The sequence below is a fragment of the Coturnix japonica genome, chromosome 9, assembly GCF_054131305.1.
Source record: "Coturnix japonica strain WE chromosome 9, WE-NBRP24, whole genome shotgun sequence".
NCBI lineage: Eukaryota > Metazoa > Chordata > Aves > Galliformes > Phasianidae > Coturnix > Coturnix japonica.
This window is the reverse complement of record NC_140671.1, coordinates 19,221,823-19,246,134: the sequence shown is the minus strand read 5'-3', so window position 1 is coordinate 19,246,134 and position 24,312 is coordinate 19,221,823. Positions and strand designations below refer to the sequence as shown.

The window sequence follows — 24,312 nt, the reverse complement described above, 5'->3', positions numbered from 1 at the left end:
CTGATAGAAATATTTGATAGCGCTGTGTATTAGCAGTGTTTATAGGCTGCTGTTGAGAAAAATGATTTCTAGAATAAGAAAATCACTCAGAGCTAAGAGGTAATTTTACTGAATTTTCATATTTACTCTTTATTGCCGCTTTCTATACAGAGTGCATTCAATGTACCATTTGATCCCAGATGAGAATAGTTTGGTTTATTTCACAATGCAAGATAGTTAAATGCTAAGCTCTATTTTCCTATAATTATCTGTGACCTTCAGTGGGATTATGCATTCCCCTTCTTTGCTGTGTGCTGTGTTCAAACAAAATTCCTCCTATAGCTGAATCCCTTGTCAAATTGTGAGGAGGAGCTGGAAAGGAAAGAATGGAAACATTGTGTGCTGAGCTATGACTGCAGCCCTCTAGGCAGAACAGGAAAATGTAGTTAATGTTGAAGCAGCTTAAAAAATAAAGCTTCATAAGTGACTTCAGCAGTCCAAAACTATAGGATGTGCAAAGACATCATTTTGGATGGGATGTACCAAATGTACTTACAGCATTTTTGTTTGTGACTGGGGACAAAAAAACAAACAAACACAACAAAACATTAGAATATGAAGATTTCACTTGGGATGAAGATGAGACCAGTTTGGCACTAACTGGAACTATCACAGTGACAGTTTCTACAGGTAGCTTTGGTGATACGCGCTTTAAACAGCATAGGCCTCTTGTAGATGTATTTGTGATATAAATGCATGTACATCTGTTTGATTCATTTTCTCATTGCTGATACTTTCTTATAGACTCTTCCTAAAATCCTGGACAAAGTGGCCCCTGCATTTGTCATGAACAGCTGCAGCTTCCTTGTAGAAAAGTCCCGCGAGTCAACAGCCCGGGTGGTGGTATGGCAAGAAATGGGTGTGCTGAGGAGCTACACCATGGAGAGCACGTACTGCGGCTGCAGCCATGGTCTCTACAAAGTAAGTACCTCTTCCAAAGAACTACATGGCACACTCCTTCTAATGTGTGTCTAATGAGCTTGGGAGAATAGAGAGTGCTGTTTTTATGCTGTTTGGTATTGCCAGCTTCCTTCTATAATATAAGTGTAGCCATTCTACTGAGTTTCTTCTCAGTTAAATCCTTCCACGATCCTTCACTTTTAATCTTCCATGCCAGGGAAGTAGGTTCCTTGCTACGAGGTTTCATTTGACAGTGAAATAAAAAGAAATTCCAGTCTAATGCCAAAAATATTGAGCTGAATGAAGGAGTGTTTTTGAGATGATACAGACTGTGTCTTTATAATGGTATTCACAGTAGATCTGAGGTAATTAACATGAATATTAGGAGTCGTACACTTCCTGTTGCAGTCTATCTGGGCATTTGCTTGGCTAAACTTAAGAGCCTGCACTGAGAATTCTGCACTTGGAGTTTGTTACTGACAGCCAAAGGTAGCTCATCTATGAGCTGAAGCCACAGCTTTAACTGTGAACTAAATGGAGCTAAATTTCTTACCAAATGATGTTCCAGATACTGTGGGAAGGGCTGTACTTGTGCTGAGTGCATCAGAGACAGGAGCCTCTTGGCACTTTTTAAGTACATGGTTTGAGCTCTGGTAATTGTATTTAGCTGTACATAATTCTCCACTTGCTCAGTTGGTGAATTCTTTTTGTTCCTTTCCCAAACCTGTTGCTTTCCATGGAAGGGATTCTGTGCTCCACCTTATTTCTCCCACTAGGGAGCAATCCTTATCTATACAGCATTAATATGTGGTTAAGGATCCGAAAAGACCCTTAAGGAAAAAGCCATTGTTACAAATAACAATTAATAAGACGTTCAAATTATTCTTTGCAAGTTCTATGTTAATCCTTTTACATTCCATAGAATGTGGCCAGCAAGTACTCAGCTACTGTTTTAACAGTGCTCTACTATACTCACATCATTTCTTAGATAGAAAAGGCAGAAGAAATATCTGAAGATGGTTTAAAGAAAGAGAATATAACTGCCCTGAGCATTACACCTAGTGCTCCCTACTCTGAGAAGTGCTGATGGGGTGCAATAGGTACCACAGGTTGTGGTGGGGTTTTAAATTTCCTTCAGACAGTGGGGAGAAATTCTACCTTGACTAATGTCAGTGGCAAAACTCCTAGTGATCTCCATGGAGAATTTAACTCATTTCCTAGATAATCTGAGTAACATCTAAAAGCAGTTGGACATCAGGTTATATCAGTGTCTAATGATTTGTTCTCTACTTCCTTCAGTATTTTCAACCCAAGTTTGCATAAGTTGTGCCAGCAGATCTAAAATGTTTTATGCAACGTTCTCCCAAGTGCACCACCACTCAGTAAGCTGGTGGTCAGGCTTCTAATGGTGTTGGTAGCAGTTCTGGATCCTGATCTTTGACTTTCTTCCTTCTTGAAAATGGTGAAAATAATGGTGAATGTAGCTGCTTTGCTGACTGTAAACTGAGATACAAACTTCTTGTGCTTGAAGTTGCACATATCTGATAGGGAGTTTGCAAAGGATTTAGGAAAAAACAGAGGAAGGCTTTGTAGAGACTGTAAGAAGCTTAAATATTAAATACACAGGGCTGTCAGGTAAGCCCCCTCTCACCACAGAGCAATGTTGTAGGAGGGCTGAGGTAACCTGTCTGATAGAGAGGCCCAGAAAAGAAGTTCCTAAAGTTTTTCGATTGCACGGTGTGTGGCATATCATGTATAGAAATGTGACTTTCATTTCTAAAGCAGTTTAGTGAGTGAAAAATAAGGCATGAATTTGTTACTAGTGATATGTAAATGAGAAACAGTTGTGACCCCAGCCTCGATTAAAAGTCATTTGATTTCAAATGGGTATGGGGGGAGGGCAGAAATGAGAGCAAAAGAAAAGATGACTTGTCTCTGTTGAATCTCCCTGTCTGTGTGATCAATGGAAATGCAATAAGCCATCTACCCTTAAGGAAGAGAAACATAAAACTAAAGAAACTATTGATCTTATCTAAGGTTTTATTCAACATAAAGAAGAAGAAAAGAAGGGGAAAAAAAATCCAGACTCTCTTTGATTTTGTCTGGATTGTCCAATTGAGTCTTAGAACAGCAGTGTCTCCATTTGAAAGCTGCCTAAAACAAAGCAGTCCATTTCAACAAGGAATTCTCCTTCCTACTTCTACCAGTTTACAATCTCACAATCAAAAAGTAATCAGAAACTGCCTATCATTTCTCTCCCAGTGTGAATGCAGTCTGTATTAACTCCCTCACTGGACCTATTGCCCTCCAGGTTTGTATTACTGTCCTCCTTTTGCAGGATTTTGTTGAGCCATCTTGTCTTATTTGGTTTGCAGAATACTGAATATAAGGCTGTGCCATAGAAAGCTCTATTCAGTACAGTCGGGAGCAAATATTGGCCCAAAAGAATCAAATCTGCACTGACGCATATGGATATTCTCCTAAGTTTCTTCAGTGTGATTCATTTTTAAACTGGCATAGCTCTTTGTTTTACCATATCCTATTGTACTACACTTTATTCTTCTTGATTCTTGGCTGACTAGTTAAGACGCCTGTAGTAACGTACTGCACTGGGATGTTCAGATTACTAACTGTATTCACCATCCTACGAGTTTGATGTATTTTGAGCCATGTATACATTTGCGTTCCAAAACAGATATAGTAGAAACATGGCAAATCTCAAAACTCAGCTCCGTGCTCTCTCAGTACATGTGGTGTTGGAAAGGCATTTTCCTTGACATGTTGTGCCTGGTAGAGGAGATGAAGTACTGATGTAAATAGACTTCAGCTTCTTGCTTCAAAGGGATACACGCAACAAGGAGTAACAAATGAGTTTTTAAATTATTCCAGATATTTTGACAGTACCCTTTGAAGGAGATTTTACTGGTGACGTGGATCCCTTTTTGAAGAAAGTCTTTGGGAGAGTCAAGAGAAAAAATTAATTCTGTCCAGTCTAATGCTTCTGAATGAGGGGAATTGAATGCCCCAACTTTTATTATCCGACTTGATGAGAGGGAAAAGCCATCCATTTGCAGAGATGATGGAATCAGGGAGAGCAGCACCGAGCAGAGTGGCCATACGTTCATAAGAAATTGTTGATAGTTGTTCAAAACACCTTTGAAAGGAGGATTTGGGGAATTTCAGGAACGCTCTTCCATAGAACCCATCTTCATGTTGGAAAAGTTTTTCTTCTTTTGAGTCCAACTACTCAATTCACTGAACTGGTAAAGCAAGCTAGAGGTGAGGAAAAACTGATGTTGTTTTGTTGGTTGGTTGGTTGGTTTGATTTGATTTTGCTTGCATTCTCTCCAGTCATTTACAGTAGGAGAAATTAGAGGTAAAATTGTGCCTGATGTAACGGCAGCAATTGGCAGGTGGAGCCTGGCCAGAGTAACTGTCAAAAGTCATGGCCTGTCTAACAATTAGAAGCCCCCATCTCTACAAAACTCACCCCAGATAAATTGTGAGAGTGAATGTCCCTGAAGGTTCTGTGAGCCATCTTCGTGTGAGCGAGGATGTGACATTAGTCATGTAACGTGTGTTCCACAAATCATGTGCCATCTTGCTGAAGTCTGTCTCGTTCTGTTTAGAAGGTTAATAAATTGCATCTTTTTGTTTTTCCTATGCTATACTGGCATAAAACCAAGATAACTTTCTTGTTAGATAAGAGCCAATAGTTTGTATTTCGGAGATGGAAGTACTTAAATGCTGAGGGATAAAAGGACGGAGCTGCTGATAAACGGGTAGCAGAACTGGATGAAAAGCTCTGCATCCTGGCCCCTTATACAGTAACTGCAGAGATGAGAGTCTAATAAATGGGAAGAGCTGCCATTATCCATCCCCTGTAACCTGGCTAGCATTTACTGAATTATTTTATACAAGTAATGAACCAGTGAATTGCCGTGAAAGTGTGGCAGAAATAAAGCAGTATGCCAAGATGAAAGCCTTTCCTCTTGCTACTCTTTCAGAGGTGGACTGCTCTGGTTTGACCCATTTCTGTCCAAAATAACCAAATTGTTACTAATACATCATTTGTCCCTGAAATTGCAGTTCTGTTTCTTTATAGTTATCTATAGGCAATGAAAGATTTTCTTTATCTTCCTTATTATTGCGTATCACATATTATATTTCTGTGGAATTTTTATGTATGCCTTATTCATAAGCAGTTTATTACAGTCGATAGTCAGAAATTGGGTTGTTTTGAGGGAGTTTGCAGTCGCATAACGTTGTCTTACTGGCATACAGAAGCAATGATATTCTTGTATATCATTCTTGTAATTGGATGCCTAGTGCACAAACTTGCAAATAATTTTAATTTGGACTCATGCCAGTATTCAGGCACCAACAGAAATGGTTGCAGCAATGTTCTTGCCACAGAGCGTATTTGATAAGTACTTGCAGAAGGGAAATGAAAAGAGATGGAGTTTATTCTGGGCTTTCTGATGAGCATTCCAGTAAATTGTTTACATCATCTTTGAAATCTGAGGCTTTTCCTATTTCTGGTTTCCATTGTCTCCCATGTTTTACACTTTTCCTAAGTATGAGTAAGTTTCACAAGCATCCAGAAGTTTCTATCCAAAAAATCATCTCTAAAACGTGCATCTAGTGAACCCTCTGAGGCCTGGGCACGTCATTCAAAAGCAGATGCTAAGAAATATAGAAGAATGTTTTTTTGTTTTTTTTTTTTCTAAATAGTTCTGCTTCCAGTTCTGGTCCAAAGTGATTCAAATTGGAAGCAGCTGTAATTGTAAGAGAAGTATAAGAGAAAAACAAATAGTTATCTTGTAGTAATCTAAGGAGTGAAGGATTAAATTAAGGTTTTCTGCTCATTGTGTTTTCTTTAGTTGTTGCCCATTGCAAATGTTTGCATCCTGTTTTCCGTATTTTCATGCTCCTTTTGTGCCCACCAATCCTTTTCAGTAAATTGTGATTCAGTTTTCAAGATATTCTAATGGTACCTTTTAGTCTTGACGATTTCACTTAATGCAACGATATAAAGGTTAATGGCATTTAGGAAATGAGCAAAGGCACATGGGAAAGAGCAAACCAACCAGGAGACGGTGAGCATTCATCTTCCTTGGATGGCCAGAGCAACATAATGATTAGTCTGCAAGCACAGCACCAGGGCTTGTGGCTTGCAGCCACAAACCTGTATTTTCTGGTCCTCTTAGGCTGGATTGAGTCAGATGAGCAAAGTCTTGGATGAGAACTCTCCACGGACTTGGCAGAAAAAATGAGTGTTATATCCTAACTCGGATTTTGTTGATATAAACAAAAGGAGAAATGTATATGGCCTTGAACTACAGAGAAATGAAAAATCAGCTGACTTCTCAGCCTTTTGGAACCAATTTCAAAGCTGATCAAATAGGATCTCGACTTCTCCAACTCCTAAATAAACAGAGTAGCACAATCTGAGCCCTTTGGAAGTAATAGCATCTTAAATCAGTTCCTTTGTCTCTGTTGTTGATAGATTATCGAGGGCTGTCTGTCAGTGTAACTGGAGAACAGGTTCCCTCCCTTGTTGTGGTTTGTAATTGCTTTGTGTTTTGTTGTTAGTGGTGTTTTTTAGGTTTTGTTTTTTTTTTTTTCTTCAGCACAACAGAAAGTAATGATGGGATGAGGTCATTGTAGATCTGACTTTGCAGAGTTGGAAGCATCTAGTTCTGTGGAGGTACACTAGACATGGATGTATTTGGAACAGCAAAGCAGAGCCATCATGTGCTCCCCTCTTTCTCTCAACTCTTTTCCACTACTGTATATAATCGATCAGTTGCTGTAGCTCTGATGTTTACCACTTCTGTTTGGGGCTTAGTCTTAAAGGGCTTGTTCCAACAAATCCCTGCGTTTCTTTCCTTTTACTTGCAAATGATGTGAGCATCTCCTAGTTAGCAGCTGGTTTATTTGTTAAGCCAAGGAACACAGCAGATTCTGTGGGACCCAGGAAAGGAAAACAGATGTTACCTTGATTCTGTACATTTCTGAATGCTGATATTTCTCTTTTTTCCCCTTCCAATATACCATAAACAGCTGATACCTGTTTTGTTTGTTTGTTTTCTCCCTCAACTACTTCTAAACCTTTCTAGATGCTTGGTTGCAGCCCAGTCTTCCCATACTCTTGGGAAGAAAGGTGGTAGTAGGTACAGATTGGAAAGAGTTATCGAGCTGCTTCCCTAGAAGCTTTTTTTTTTATTTCCCTAGGAAATAAAAAGCCAGACTACATGGAATCAGAAATGCAAGTATTCAGTCATACCCATTTTCTGGGAGTTGTGGATGGGATTAGATTGAAGATTCCCAGGTGCTGACATTGCAAACCCAGACAACTTAGATGTTAGAATCAAAAAATTCATTTGCAATTAATTAATTTATGGTTGCATGGAAAAGATGCTGCACTTTGGATGAAATGTTACTCTTTCTGAAGCCCACTGAACAGTTCTGAACGGTGCAGCCTTGAATATAAGTGGGATTTAAGTCTGCTAATGAAAAGAACTCTTGGGAAGGATGTGAGACAGAAAAGCAAAATTCCTAATGAAAACTAGCTGTAGTATTCTGGCAGTGTCTCTTTAAAAGTCTAAATATCATTGCACATCATCCTTTCAAGTTTTCAGTGGAATTACAGCGGCTAGGTTTTTGATTTCTGATGTCGCTCTTGCTTGTTAATCTGGTCCCATGTGGATTTATTGTACAAATCTATTTGGCAGCTGAAAATTGCCCTTTGATGAAGCTCATAGTCTAATCATGAACTCCTCAGGCATGGCAAATAAGAATGGGAGGTTGCAAAAGCACAGGCTAGAGGAGCCACGTTTGTCTTTTACTCTGCATGGATTTTAGAAGCATCTAAATTTCAAAGTCTTTTATACACAGGATTTTCTGCGAAGATTGATTTTTACCCCTCTTAGCATCATAACATTTGCCATGCTGGATCAGACCATTGGTCCATATGATCAGGTATCCTGTCTCATACAGTGTTTGGTTCCTCGTGGCTCCTAAGAGAACAAAACCAGGCTGTAGTGCAACTGATTCAATTACACTAAGACATGGAAAAGAAGAAATAATCCTACCGGCCCACCTGACCTGCCTCCTTTCTGCTTCATATGCTGCAGCATGAGGCCTGATTATTTCGAGGGTGTGGTAATGATAATGAGCAACTTTCTCTGTTGATAATTATGGCACTTTTCTGTCCCCTTTCGTAATATTTTCCCACACGGGATTTCCTGCAGCAGTGAACTCCACTAGTTCATACTAGTGATATTAGTGGTATTGGATATGCTGTCCAATATTGAATGTAAACTATATATTGAAATTTAATCTCACTTCCTCCTCCATTCTGTCCCTCCACTGATTTCTGCACTGTACTTCTCACAGCTGCTGTAGCTCCCAGGTTCTTTAATCTGCTGTTCTCTGCCACATCCACTGTTGTCTTTATTCATGGATGATCCAATCGTAGGTCCCTTGGTCTTGTCAAAAAGAAATCAAACTAACTCTATTCATTCTTGCCAACTTTGAAATCTGTAGGTGCATCCTTTCTTCTTCTTTTTTTTTCTCATCCAGTTCTTGTCTCTTTGGTCTTTCCTTTTTTATGTTCCCAATTGAGATTTATATTTTTTTTTCATATGTGCTAAGCTCCTGTACTGATAGCATTGTCTTTCCTCTTTCCCTTCTTCCACAACACTTATTTCAGCTTATGGTCCCAGAAAGAACCATCAGCTCTTCTGGTTTTGACCTCCTATACTACATAGGCAGCTTTGTACCAAACCCTCGTGTTTGTGTAAGATTTTTCATAGAAGAAAGAATTCAGACTGGATTTGAGAGCATCACATGATTGGAAATCCATCTGGTCCCCTGATATTTTGTTCCAGGGATCAGAAAGTGCTAAATATTATTTCCTTGTACGAATTTGAATTCGTCTGCCTGCTATTTTCAGATGTACTCTAGTTTTTTCTCTGTTGGTTTAAAGAGAGATTTAGTAACTTGCAGGTTCTTCTCTTAAAAATACTTACAATGCAACCAAGTTACCTTTCTGTTTTGATAATTAATTAAAACAGGCTGAATTCTATAATAGTTTGTATGAGAATGTGCAGGTAAGTACCTCTGAATTAGCTAAAGGAGCAAGTGGAAAGTCCTGTGCTAAACCACATTAAGCCACATGTCAACACTCTGAAGCAGAATTAAGGTGGCCTTAATTAAATTTGGCTTAACTCATTTCCAAAGTAAATTAAACCAAACTGAATTGCAAACACTTTAATTCTGAATAACGGAGGAGAAATATGTGTTTCTGAATGTGATAAACTTACAGATGAAAGAGGTTGCTTGTGCTGGGTAATCTATGAGGCAGAGAAGGCAATATGTTTAGACATGATATTTCTGGAGCTTCATGGCTTATCTTTAGGTAAGAGGCTCTGTTGTATACCACATATGGATGACAAAGAGAAACCTGCTATATTCTAATTTTTGTCCAAGGAAGAAATTTTTGATGCATGTGATGCCAGATGGTGGCTATCTGCAAGTGAAGATGCATGGTCAGAAAAGAGAAATTACAGCACACAGCCTATAGAAATGCAGACATTAGGGACAATTAAAAAGTGATTCACATACATACTATAAGTGGGGACAGATGAGAGGTGAACGAGCTGAAGACAGTAGAGATCAAAGAAGTTGTTGGCTACTCATAGTTGTGAGAGAAGGAGAATTTGGAGACATCCAAGTGCTGATGTTTTGCAGTATTTCTTTTACTCTCAGACACTCAAGACAGGCAGCTTCTGGAGTATAGAATATTAATCTTTGATGAATAGCTGCTGAAGTGAGACAAGGAATCGTTAAAATATTTTCAACCAAGTAATTATCATAAGCGAGTTCCACTTAGAAAAATGGACAAAGGAATAAACAAGTGTAAGTGTGATTTGGCGTCACACTTTCTTCTTAAAGCAAACAAATATGATACCAAGAGGAGCTTAGATGATGCATGTGGAAATGAGTGCAGTTGTGTGTCATGGGATACGTACGGTTCTTGGTGAAAAGGAAAGATGTATTATTGTTATTATCTAACAACTTTTTAGAGCTGAAATTGAGAGAAGGAAGAAAAGATGGAAAGGTAATGGTTGTGTAAATGATGGATAAACCGAACTGCTTTCCAGTGGTCATAGAGGAGAGTGGTCATAGAGACTTCTGTCTAGGTGTTATGTACCTGAGATTTTGTGTAGGCAGCAGTAAATTCTATTACAGATTCCGAACATTACAGATGATTATTTTCTAGTACAAAAGATGTTGTATCCAATATAGCTCTATTCTGGACCACACTATGATAGGAAAGGGTGAAATAATCTTCGGTGTGAGAGTTGGTGGTTACCTAGACACCAGTGATCATGACCCAATTACGTTTAATAAGGGCAGAGCGCATCATTTCTATTAACATGTGTTCATGTATGTTTTTCCCTTAATATGGGATAATAGTCCAGGACTGAGGATGTATTATAAATAAAGCAGACCACAAGAGGAAGAAAAAAAAGATTACGGAGGTATTATAAATTTTAAAACCAATGTTTTTAAAATAGATTCTGTTACATATCCCAAAAAAAGCTTAATCAAGAATTGAGAACACATTTAGTTAAAACCCATCTTGGTATAATAGTAAAGAGAAGGTGATAATTAGAGCATAGAGGACAGTGAATCATAACACTGATGAAGAATCTATGTAATAGATGGATTGTCAAGAGGTGGATTTCACTTCTTTTAGTCTGTTTCCTTTTTGCCAGTACTAATTGTTTACTAGAGATTCTGACAGATACGAGTAAACAGTGGTAGAGGCCATTTACCTAATCATGATCAAGATATTCTGAGGTGAAAAATGCATAGGTTAATTCTCTGTGAACAAAAGAAAAAGGGGAAAAAGGGTATCAGCCAAAGTAATGTAGGAATTAGATGTGGGAAGCTAAGAAAGTAACTGAAAATTCATGGCAATTGCTACTAAAGACAGTAAAAAAGAATTCAATGCAATGACTGGAAAAGAAAAAGCTATTCTTCTTATGACATCTGATCAGAAATGTAACCTAAAACCCAAGGAGTTCTTTCTGAGAAGAGCCGCCTGAAGCCTGGTGTACTTCACAATTAAGTTCTGCCTTGGATTAAATAAGTTTTTCCCAAAGTATTCCTAACCAAATCTCTTACTGCGTGCCACCTCTTCTTGGCTATTGCGAAAAGTTTCCTTTGGTGGTGCTGGAAGTAGCAGGTGAACTTACACAAGAATATTGAATCAGAGATTCACTCAGAAACAAAATGAGAAAGGCGATTTTCAATGAGTTTGAAAACGATATTGCAAATGAGTCTGTGAGAGGAGTACAGCTACATACAATGGGAATAAAAAGCCCTGAAACACTGTCCATTTTGCAGTAGCTTATTCCTGGTAGAGATGACTTCTTTTACTAAGTAGGGTTTTAAGTATGTGTATGTTTTTGCCACATGATCAGAAGGACGGTTAGCATCTCAGTGGGAAGTATTCCTTTAAAAGCTGATGGCCAGCAGGCTACAAGTGGAAAGACTTGTTCTGACTTGGAGATAAATATAAAATGCTGTTAGCTTGTGAGGGAGCTGAGAATTGAATTAAGTAGTTTATTTGATTTGAAATGCTAATTCTGTGTGAAAACAATGGAGGACCAGCACTTGTTAAGATATTTCCTCTGCCGCTTTCTTTTTCTGTTATATTATGCCTTCAATTCCATTGTATTATTGTCTGTCTTGTGTTCTTTTTCCCAGCATTGAGAAGTAATAGAGTTGGATCTGACTTGTCATCTGGGTTGGGGAGAATGGGCTGTACAGCCATGTTGTGATGGCCCAGGGCATGCATGCATGCATCGCCAATTGGCAGTGATGGGAAAAAGGGAGACAGCTCTGTAACGCAGCATAAACACGCTTGAGCAACACAATACCTTGCTCACAACCTTCAGATGTCCTGCACCTGGGTGAACAGGCACCTAAAGTCAACACCGTGGCCAATACTACTGCTTTCCACCAAAGATGAAAGCACTGGATGAGCTATGTGATGGGCTTTATGTTCCCTGCAGTCTGATGGCGCATAGGAAGTTTGCAGCAGGCAGCTGGACACCATTTTCCCAGTGACCTTTTGCGAGCAGCCCTCTTGTCTTTTCTAGTGAGGGAGAATGAAGTAAATGGAGTCTGAAAACAGCTCAGACTGGCTCTGAAATAGTGACCGAAAGGTCGCTTTTCTGATCAAGCCATTGTCTTTGGTGATTGGAAGGGCTTCCAGAGGTCAAACTGCTGAAGTTTTTCTAAATCAGGAATGCTTTCATGAGCCCCCGTGTGCACTGAAATGGCTGGAATTTCTGCTGGTTCATCAGTTGTAGGTAAATGTATTACATAGGCTGAATATCTGCAGCAAGCTACAGCACTGGTTCTGTGGTTTCATGTATTTGATCATCCCTCGCTCACATCAAATCCTTTAATTTGTGAAGCCTGATGTATGATTATGCTGGGGAGTGATATTAAATGTCAGCTTTGAAAATGGGCCTTGTCACGACTAATACGAAATTCACTCCTGTTGTTAATTTAATGAGATAGAGTGACATGCATCATACATTTATTAAATGACCATAATTATATTTATATTAATGCCAATCTCTGCCCAGGAGAGATTCAGGCCTGGCGTAATGGGACGTGTTCATAATGCAGAAGATCTCTGAATATAGATACAGTGAGAAACTCAGGACTGTAAAACCAAGGCCATGTTGTAGGCTGAGACCGAGTAGCTCTGAGATGCTTGGACAGCATTTTGGGTGGGTGAGGCTGTGAGCTTTGATGGAGGTACATGATTAGAGCTCGTGTCAGACCAACAGCTTTTTGGTTATTCCACATGCTGCAGGATTGGTTGAAATTCATTGAGGTATTGACTTGCTCTTAAATGTAATGCATTTGTATGTTCATGCCCTTTAAAAGGTCAACGAAGCAACTTGACAATTTTTAAAGGTAGCCTGCTGTGTCTGAAGTATATTTAGTTTCATGCTGTCTTCTCTGCAGGAGATGATATCGAGTTGTTCTGGTGTTATACCGAGCATGTTGTGCATCGTTATGTAGACAAGATCATTGCTCAGACCTAGGAAACAAATAAGAATTGAATTTTTTTTCCGAATCTTTTTTTTTGTACAATTATGTTGTTTTAGGAAAATGGCCCTCGGTTATTGCTCTGGTTTCTTCTATCTGGTTGCATCAATTTCCTGGGAATAAACCAGATTTCTGGGACAGCGGCAGCTCTGCTTGTTGCAGGAGGCAAGAGCAGCCACTACTGAATTCAGTAGCTCCTGTCTGTTGCTTATGCTGATAGTGTCCACTTCTCCTACGCTGCATACTGATGTGTCCCCTGTCTTCACTCTTCTTGTCTGTCACTATAAACAGAGGGGAACAAAGTTGACAGTGTTGGATTGAAGGGCTGTAAGTGGTTATTGATTCCCAGCCTTCTCGCATGCATAGAGGTAGGGTATGTGTTAGAATACAGACACGAGCACACAAGTGGCAATGGCATGTTACTGCCACTGAGTTATGGGATGTGCATAATTGTTCTTTTCAATGCAGTAGCTAGGGGAACATCTGTATGCACACTAGAGGATGTGTTTGTGTGCTGCACTTGGAAGAAGTTGTGCCCAAAGATGTTTGTATGCATGCATTTATTTCTGGTTTTAGGCAGAACACAAAAGGTGTGCAACTGACATGCATATTTATTGCTTTAAATACATGTCTGTATTTTGTGCATCTATGCATAGCACATGTGGCTACCTTAAGGTCTATATTTTCTACGTACAGCTAGAATTATGTTGTGCTGTGTGTCATTCCTCTGTCGTATGACACTGTTTCATGGCTGTCAGTGGAAAGAGAAAAAGGAAGGGATGCATAACTCACCCTTTTGGCCAAACCATTCTTGCAAAGCACTTGTGGGAGCCTGGATTATCTCGTGAAGGGGAAAGGAAGTTCATTTCTAAATGAAAACTGAAAAGAAAAGGTACACAGCAATGATGAAGTTCAGGTTTCATTAGCTTTTGATGTCTGTTCACAGGAAAAAAATCATGTTTCCTTGGTGACCTTTTAATAAATGCAAAGCTAGGTGGGAAATCTGTCCTTCAGTTCCTTTGCATTTGTAACTAATTAAAGGTGTGGAGTGTGGTGTATAGGATTGCAATGAAGCCTGATGTCAGGCAGCACACTCGCAGTGCTGGGGTCTATGGATGTGTGCCTTGCTGTCCTGTGGGCTTCCACGTGCAGAGGAGATGGATGTCTTCTAAGGCTGTTTCGCATCTCCTCTTCTAGCTGAGATTGGAGCAGAAGGGTAAGGTGGGCTCCTCACACTGCGCAGCTCAGTTCTTATATGTATTGACACAAAGGGTGCTAAGGTGGTGGAAAGCAAAACAAAGCAGGCAATTGCTGTCAGTACAGGCTGTCTAAGCTGGTGTGACCTACTGCATTGTAAAGTGAGGGGAAGTGCCTTATTCCTTGTAAAGTATTTTCACTTCTGTTCATCCAGTGTTCATCAAGGTGTTGGAAGGAACGCAGCACATGTTCCTTGACTCTTCTACAGCTTTTTAGTAATATCTTTCTCAGCGTAGGTGTTGCAGAAATTAAACCAATCTGGTTACGTTTTGTGGCATAGGAAGACAGGATAAGCAAGGTTTGCCACAGCAGTGGGTGTTAGAGAAGCTGCTGACAGAAAGCAGAAAAGATAACAGACAGAAGTCAAGTCAGCTTCCATTTAAATACCTTCAACCTCTTGATTCAGAGATACAGTGTGTAAATGGTGAATTGTTTGTCATGTTTTTGATACTCACTGCTTCTGGACAGACATTTGATCTCAGGGTATTCAGGTAACGTTTTAGTGTCTGCCCTTAGTTGGTGTAGCATGAATGATGTCTTCTGTGAATTCATTGGTAGAGAGGAGGAGGAATATTAGCAGAATTTTCTGTGTCTTTTTGGAATAATCTTTAGTGATGCTCTCTGGAAGAGAAAACCTTAGATTTCTGAGTCTGTGTGAAAACATTCAGAGATGAGGGACAGCCCAAAGAGGTGTTGGTTTCATACTGATAAGATCTGGTGTGTTACATGCTGACATGCATCATAAGAATGAGTAGCACCTGACACTTCTGGGCTCACTCCAGATATATAAATGCAGTCCACTTAAGGCCAGGTTGCCTTTGCTTGAGATTCTGACTGGTTGGAATAAATGGGAGTGAAATTTTGTTTATTTCATGTACATTTAATAACACACATTTCAATCCCCAAGGTGCTTCATCAAGTACCCTACTCTTCTCAGTCAGTTCCCCTGATTTCACATGAGGATGTACAGCTGTGATAAGCTGAACTGAATGTGAGGTCTCATAACTCTACAATTTAAACAGTAAGAAGCTTCCAGAAAGGCCAAATCAGTCACTGAAGACCTTCTTTTTAAGACAACCAGAGCAGTCCCAATACAAATCATGTTTTACCCATATTATTTCTGTGTCCGTGTTACAGAGACTTGGCACAAGCCCCAAATACATCTCATTTATATATACACGCTTGACATTAACTGGAAGGGGGAGACTGTGGAAGTGGAGAAAAGACTCATAAAACCTTTAATTCTTGCAATGGCACGTTGGCACTTTTGTGTGCCACAGCTCAGCTACTTGTTGTATAGAGAGAACTCAGCCTATAGGACTGTGTAGGATTTGCATCCTGTTTAGAGGGGAAAGCCAGCAGCAGAGTGCATGGAGAGTACATGCCTATGGTTTTTGAATTACACATTAAATGAGTGTTTGTTCCGCTGGGCTGGGTTTGTGCAGTTAGTATTCGTGGGTGCAAACTAGAGACTGTGGAAGACTACAATATAAACATGAATGTGGATACACGTGGGTGTGGAAGACAGTCCAATGCATGTTCAAGTGTGCACCAGTGTGTCTGATGAACGTGTAACTTTAATTGTGTCTTTATGGATGGTTGTTGTTTGTTGTAATGCTAGAGTCTTAGAAATGTGTCCCTGTACATCTGTGATCATGTAAATGTGTGTGTATGCACAGATCTATATAAATGCCTGATGAGAAGTGCTCAGGGTTTCCAAGTAGGAGATAACACAGTGTACCAAAATCAGCGGGAAACTCCAGTGCATTCACATTCAGCCATCATTTTGTTCTAAGAAAATGGGGATTTTCCTTCATGAAAGAAGAGGCACAAGTGCAAAAGGGCTTTTGTGGCACTGACTGTGCAGCTGATTGTCAATCTGAGACGGAGGACTTTCCATACGTGCCTTTTTCTTTCACTTACCCTCACAGATGTGACCTCTGGAAAGAAAAGCTAATAAAGCCTTTTTCCCCCCACAGAGAAACACACATAAGAGCTTGGCAGAAACTGCCATTTCTTCAAAGTCATGTCTAACAATTTTTCCACCAGCACCAGCTCTTCCTTTTAGTCTCTGAAAAGAAGGCTTGCCAGTAAAAGTCCAGAAATAACTTCTCTCACTAGAACCCGTGTTTGCCAACAATAGCTAAGGAAAGGGAATCTATTTTTGTATCTGGATTGTAGTGTGAGATAGTTCTGGTGGCCTAATCTAATTGTGGTTTAGGATGTTGTAATCTCTGTATTGAGGTATATGGGAGAAAAATAGTATGTGTGCCTCTTCTGAGAAAAGAATTAGGGTCAGTGCTAGCAGTAGGAGAAATTGAGATAATACCAGATAGTCTCTGTTTGGCAGCCAAGGCCAAGTCTCACTGTCTCCAAGCAAGGTAAGCAGACCAGGCTTCTGAAGAGTACTTGGATTCAGCCACGAGTCCACATTATTAGGCAAGTCCATGGTAGTGTAGCAGATCCAAAGTGAAAACACACGTTAGTAATTCAGGGTGATGTTTGTGGAATCAAACAGCTCAGAAACCACTTGGCAGGTCCACAGTGACAAGGTGATGCTGGGAAGTCAGTTCTGTGAGTCAGAGTCTCACCATAGGGTACACCATATACACACCATAGGGTGTGCTCAGGTAAAAGCATGTAAGCGTTGCTACAGGAGCTACAGACCTGCAGTTTTACAGCAGAGCCCTAAGCTGAAGTGGGGCTCTTAGAATAGGTAGAGGGTATGGGTAAAGGCCCCAGGCGGGTCTGGCTGAGGACCTTTATGGCCTGTTAGTGCTTTCAGAGCTCTGAAAGAATGATTCATTTCACCATCAGAGTATCATGTCTGGGTTGTCTCTGTTCTGTATCAGAACTGTGGAACAGCTGCTAAAAATAAACCTTAGAAAATCTATTCCAGACTTTATACGAGACCCTGTCTGAGTTGAGCAGGAGATCTGGGGTTCATTCAGACAAGTATCTGAAAACCTCACAACCAGCTGGGTGTACTCAACATGTGTGTTAGCTGTTCTGAGTTTTGTAACTTAAGCTATTAATTTAAGGCTTCTGTTCACTCTGACTAGCTAAGATCCTGACAGGGACTTTAATTCACAGGCATAAAGCTCTGACAGTCTCTGCTTCTAACTGCCATAATGGACAAACTTGATGGGCAAATGCGTTTGTTATTTTTCTTAGGAGACAAAAACTGATTCAGGTATTCAGTTGCTGTGATAATAGCTATTCTAATAGAAGCAGACGTCTCCTAGTGTTGTTTCTATCTCTTGCCAATCTTGAGCTTTACCACTCTCCTGAATGTGTAGCTTTTTAGTCCTTCTATTTACTGAAGGTCTGTAGTTGTACACTGCCTTTCTGAGAGAGCTCAGATTCCACTTGTCTGTCCCTAGTGGGCAGGATAGAAGGTACTCCCCTCCCATATGTTCAGGGGCACAACTGCATCTGCAGAGCTTTGAGGTTCTTTGTCAGAGAGTAGTGCTTGCTAGTTACTCTAGAAGCTGCAGGTGACCCAAAACACTGAGCAAGGGACTCCACACTCTCTACGAGTGTGGGATTGGCAGCACATCTGCCTGATAGAAGGTCTTTATCTCACAAGAAAAGAGAGAAGAGGGAAGCAACTGCTGCCGTGATCTCTGCAGCTGCCTGTCATCCTGCCTGAGTGAGTTTGATGTGGTGCTGTTGCTTCTTTACAGAAAAAGACGCAAGTTATTTTAAGACACTCTTATTATTTTTCTTATTTTTTGGAAATCTTAATCTTTTAAAATATGGCAGGATCTCGAATTAGATGCTTCAAACAATTTTGCTTCCAGCAGTGAGGGGTGAAGTGTAGGAGGTAAAGAGAACTGTGGGTTACCTCCCCATCTCTGCTGATGTCCTTCACTAGGTGCCCTTCACTAGGTCACTCCTCCTCTGATTCAGCATCCCTGTTGGCAGCTTGCAGTACTGCTCTCCTATCTCCCAGAGGATATCCTGCGATTAATTGAGGGATGTATCTAAATCGCTTTAGCATGCAAGCCAAAAGTCATCGGGGACAAAGCTGTTACTAGGGCAGGAATAAAGGTCAGACCCTTGCTGACATGGTTGTCTTGATTAATTACTACACTAATCTCTATAACTCCTCTTCAGCAATATAATTTGGCCTCATCCCTTGCTTGTTTGTTGGTTGTTGTGGTTTTTTTTCCTTCCATTTTCTGCAACTTAGTGGTGAGAGAATTACTGAATAAACCCACATGGAAAATGCTACTTCTCTCTTTCCCACCTCTTGGCCAAACCTATGCCTCATTCCCCCTTAGTGTCCTGGGGGAATGTGTCTTAGTGTCCTGGGCAGCCTTAGCTGGTGGGGGCAACCAGCCCATGGCAGACAGTTGGAACTCTGTGATCTTTAAGGACCCTTCCAACCTAAGCTAAGAATCTATAATTCCACGATTCTTAGGGATTTGAGGAGTGATAGACAATTACTTGAATTACTAGGAACATGATGCATGGAACTGGCAAAATCAGTTCATTTGATACTATTTTCCTGCAGCTTTTTTTATGTAGGAAAGTACGAGGTCGGTGCAAGAAATCCTTAGCGTCCCTGTTCTCTGGGTGAAGTGTATTGAAGGGCTGAGCAGCCAACCATGGCTGAGGGCAGGAGGTGCTGGTAGTTTGGATTCTGCGACTAATACAGCTCTGGGGCTCATTGTTTTGGGACAAACACTTTTGAACACAGAGACTGTGCAGAGTCCATTAAGGATCACCAGCAGCATCAGAAGAAGATACAGAGGGGCTTGGAGAGGAGCAGAAGGCAGACTGAGTGAACGTGTGTAGTGAAGGGTAGTGAACCGAACCTGCTTTGGATGAACAAGAGGGAAGATTCCCTCCAGGTTACTGCCCAGTGGGAAATCAAAGAAATGAAGAAAATCACTCCGTGTTTCCTATTCAGCTCCTCATTCGGATCTGTTGTATTTTCCACTCCTCTGTGATTACGTCCGTGTCTCAGTCAGGTATTGTTTTCTGCTTGAGTTGGGAATGTTCCCTAAAGCTGTTCCGAGTGCGCAATACTCTCTCATTCTCTTTCCCAGGCCAATTTTGGAGTGAATTTTGGCAGATTACACAAGTGCAGAGTGTTTACTGTCCTGTCTTACATCATCATTTTCCCGTATCGTTTATTTTTCCTTTGACAGATTTTTAACACTGCCAGTCTAATATGCATCAGAGATTGTCGAGTATTACCATAATGCAGTGTATTGTGGGTAATCCCATGCAAATTGTTCTGTGGAAAGTCATGCTAAATTATCTTCTTGGGGGGAGAAAGAAAAAGGCTTTTGCTTTCATTTATTTTAACCGTTTGTTCTTTGGATTTCAGAGCAGCTGCCAGTGGCAATGATTTAGAACAGTTGTTTGACACTCGGCACCATGTGAGGCGATGCTCCTCCTCAAAAGACATGGTGCTAAATGCATGGCGTTGTGTACTGTGCTAGGTTTATTGTATACGTGTCTCCAGTGTTCACATTTAAAACGTTGGTAGGTTGTCTAAGGAAAAATCTGAGTGTATGTTGGGTTGGCACAGTGAAGGTAGGCATTGCCAATTTTTCCAGCTCCATTGTATGAACATATTGAGGAAATACCAGTTCTTGTGAGCCTGAAGTGCATCAGATGTCTCTTGGAAGAGGCAGATCTGATCATACACGCTCTTGTTTTCTTTTTTTCTTTATTATCAAGGTCATTTGCTTGTAAACTGGCTGCTTTGTTCTTTCTGAGGTCCATATTACTTCCCCAAACCGAGACAGTAATCCTCCTTCTGGATGGAACACTTGATTGTAGTATAAATGATTGCAGTGTCACAAACAGAGGATTATCGTTTTAAGTGGAAATCATAAAAACAGGTTGAAAAAGACTTCTAAGAAAGAGGCAGCTTGTTCTTATGCAAATTTTCTCAGGTAGTACAGCTGCAAGATAAGAAGTCTTGAAAGCCTATAATCTGGAGTCAGCATCTTCTCTGTTAATACAGGTTTGCCTGCGTCACACTGTGAACGGTCAGTAGGTCTCCAAAGACTCAGAGAAACTTAGTTTATTCTTCTGAGGCCTACATGTCTTTCTCTTTTTGCATGATGCTCTGGAGGTTGAGGCATTACTCAGCTGCTGTGCATTTGCTTCTGGCTGGTCTCTGAAAAAGACAAAGTGGAAATATTCATTGCAGAACAAGAGGAAATATAAGCTGCTTTTGTGTGAGTCACATCAGTTATCCCACTTGATAGAGATAGTTGCCTCCCCCTCACCCTACTTCTGTCTCTCTGATCTTGTTTCCCTTTCTTCAGTCTGTTCCTTACAGCCTTCAAACACCTGATTTCTTTTTCTCTTTCTTTCCAAAAGCACAGTAAGTGGAGAAGTTAAAGTAAGCCTTTGCTGGTGGGATTATAAGAGCAGTAAAGGCTTATAGGTGGTTTGAAGAAGTTTGTGTCTAATTGACACTCATCCTTGGTAAACAAGTCCAAACGTCTGAGCTCATGCTGCTGGTAGGTTCCTTGTGGGCAAGCAACAGGGGCTCATATCTGCTGTAATAATGTAGAATATTCAGTTTTGATCTCTGTTGTTTTTGTTTGCTGGTTCCTTTCTTTTGATACTAATCGTATTCTCAGCCAAAAGAGTGGTTTAAAAAAACCCCATCAGCCATCAGACTACTTGTACCAGCGGACATCTGGGTTGGCAATAAAGTGAGCCTTTGGACTCCGCAGACCTATAAATCCTGGTTAGCAGCTGGTGGCAACTGTTTCACCTGGAGGAACTTATCTTGATGTCTGGCATCTGGTTGTGTGGTCTGTATTCCCAAGACCCTTCACAGGATGTCCCTCCTAACCCAACCTTCTTGTAAAAAGATCATTCTTTCTCCCTGGGCCTTTTGGTAAAATACGTCTGTTAAGGTAACTTTCTGACATATTCAAGCTGCAAGAAGCATCCTGTATCAGAATAATTATGCTAACACCCATTAGAACACAGCCAACAAGCCCCTTCTTTGTACTCCCATCCTTCACCTTCAAAGGGAGCAGTTACCAGGCTGGATTCCTCACCAAATAGTGTGTCTCTTTCCTCTCTGATCTGAACTGGGCACGTATGCCTTTTGTGCTTTCCTGTGTATCCTTGGCTTGGGAAATCAATGGTTCCTTTGTTGCTTTAGAAGTGCTAATACAATGAATTCTGGAATTGTAGTTGCTTACTGTCACTGATCACTTGGAAGTGTGTTAGGTGGGGAAACCAGCTTTGGCAGCTGGCTGAAGATAACCAAAGAGAACTTGTGAAATGAAAAAAGATAGAAAATTGACATGAGGAATCCTTCATAATATAGGGGAAAAGGCGCAGTGTAAGGGGACAGCCATACAATATATGTGAAATTTGAGAAACGAGAAAGGAAGGCTCAGAGCTGCAGATGGCTCTGTGCCCTTACCTCTCACTCATGAGTCTCTTTATGAAGACGTGTTTAAAGTAAATGTTTAAGGAGACCAACAAAGAGAAGGTCTTGGGCTGATCTGTGAATATGTGCATGGCAATTTAACTGCAGGAGCTGGCGTGTGGCGTGGCCCAGGCAAGGGGACTGCCATCGGGTAGAAGTTTTGCTCTGGTGCCAATGGAAGCAGGAGTCAGAGGAAATGAGGGATTTAGTATAGAACAGACTTAGATCTGGAAAAAAGAAGCATGCTCCAAGGCATAATCAAAAGGCTCTGGAAGGAAACAGTGGACCCTCAGGACTGGAATAATAAGGAATTGTGAAGGCTGAGATTTGGATGCATGCTGGAGCTATTTATGCTGTCCTGGGGCCACAGGCATGTTGGCAGAGCTGGTAGGCAGCCAGGACAGGCACAGAGCAGAATGCTGTGGGACCACTCTGGCTGTTTTATGCAGGAAGACAATGTCTGCACGTTATCTGTCGGTGTTATTTTATATTCAACCAAGGCTACAACACACAGAATCAGGTAAACCTCAGGTTTTATTGCTGTAAGAGTTATAAGGGAACAAAGGAACTGAAGATTCAAACTGGTAAAATCATTAATAATGGCCAGTGGGGTAGATAGCAGACATCTCAAACATGCTAAACAATGTGCTCATTCTGATTCCTTATGTTTTAAAATTTACTCCAGAGGTTGAGAACCACCAAAAAAAGAAAAAACCTACGAGAAACACAAGGGCAGGGAAGCACAGTGACTGAGTTAATTGCCTTGATGGCATGAGTGAAGGGAGATGCAGTATACAAAGTTTGTCATTTGTTAAGACTCATATTTAAGTGAGCAGCATTGGTGGACATCCTAGTTAAGTCAGAACTAAGGAGAAGAGAGTTTCCCTCACCCAAAAGAAATCCCAAAGGGATTGGAGTTTTGGGGTGAGGCACAAAAGGGTCATTTGTATAGTGAAAATCTACTTAAAAGTCTGGAAAAATAGGTGGGATGTATTAATCATCACTGGGGTGGGAAGAAATGGATAGTAAGGTGACTCCAGCTACCACTCTGTTTTGGTCTGTATTTCTTTAATGACTGAGAAATGAGGAGAACAGTAAAATGCTAAGATTTACTGTTTGCAGCTGATATGAATTATACAGTAGGAAGGAGGACAGCAAGACTGTGGTTACGGGAATGGAAGATAAAATACAGACGGTGGCGGGGTAAAGCATGTTTGAAGGAATAGTTTAAAGCATTCAAACACATGGTTGGGTTCTGAATTAGCTCTGACTGTTCAGGAAAACATAAGTAGCGATTAGAAAGACAGCTCAATAAAGATATCTGTGCCATGTGCAGCAGCAACAATAAAGAAGAAAGTGAGTAAGATGCTTGTGTATGTGAGAAAATGTAGGCTTGGAAGATGCTATAATATCCCTATAGACGTGAATGGTAGTACCTCCTTTGGACTGCTTTGTCTGTTATGAGTTATTTTCTTTGTAAGGCAAAAGAGATAATGAAAGGGGGGGCTAGAGGAAGCACACAGTGGCCTGGAAGGCAGATTCGATATGGGAGAGTATTAGTGATACTTGAGCTATTGAGAGAGAAAGGGAAAGAGTGCAGAGAGCTCAGCAGTAACACTCAGCACTGTGCTGGGGAGAGGCTTCACAGTGATGTGGATATTTGGTGGCAGCATAGCAGGAAGCAAACTCGCCACCCCATTAAATTCCACTCCATGTAACGTTGCTATCAGGCCAACATGCAGCTTTGCCGGTCTGCTTGTGTCTGTAATGTGCTAGCATGGGAACAGAGCACCAGAGATCCTGTGGGGCAGACAGCTATCAGGCTGGAGCATGCTGTGATGTCTGGGTCATGCTGTGCTGGCTTCTTTCTAAATGCACTCTAGTGCCTAAATCATTATGTTGGTGCAAAAGTGATACCATGATCCATCATGGGGTCTTATTTTGTATGGGGAAGAAAAGCGTACTAGTGTTGCTGTGTCATTTTGGTCAATACATATTTTCATCACCTCTGGGATGGGCAGAATGGCATATGTTTTATCAGAGTAAGAGGGAAAGGCTTCAAAGCTTTCTATATTGCAGATTATGGTATAGTGAATTTCAAAATAAAATCTACTTTGTAATTTCCCAGTAACTATAAATACTTGCTCTGCTTTAAAGCCACACAGAAAAATAACAAGGTGTTGTGTAACATAGAACAATATGGAGGGCATTTCATGAAAAGATACAATTGGTTCTTTATATAACACATAATTAACCAGGAGAACCTGATAGTGAATGACATTATGGAGACAAATACTGTACTAAGAATGTTCAAAACAGGTTAGACGCTTTCTGAATAGCATCTGTATTTACGTTAGCCAGAATAAACATCATAAATCCTTTTGTTGCCAAGCATGTGGTGATCACCAGCCAGGATTAGGAAGTTATTTAACTCCCACGGTGAAATATGGCCAAATGAGTTAAACTCATAGCTGAAAATGCTTGGGTGGGCCTGGAGTCTGCTCACTTTTCTGTATGCTGAAGTTATTCATACAAGCAGAGAAATG

The 24,312-nt window shown here is 40.6% G+C and overlaps 1 protein-coding gene across 1 annotated transcript in view; it reads left to right on the top strand.

The window, feature by feature from the left end:
* LOC146759746 (cytosolic carboxypeptidase 4-like) overlaps positions 1-24,312 on the top strand; it is a 94,556-nt gene that overhangs the window by 40,553 nt on the left and 29,691 nt on the right. The window contains exon 4 of the mRNA XM_085509642.1: positions 784-960. Coding sequence (XP_085365768.1) covers positions 784-960 — 177 coding nt within the window. The remainder of the gene's footprint in view (positions 1-783; positions 961-24,312) is intronic.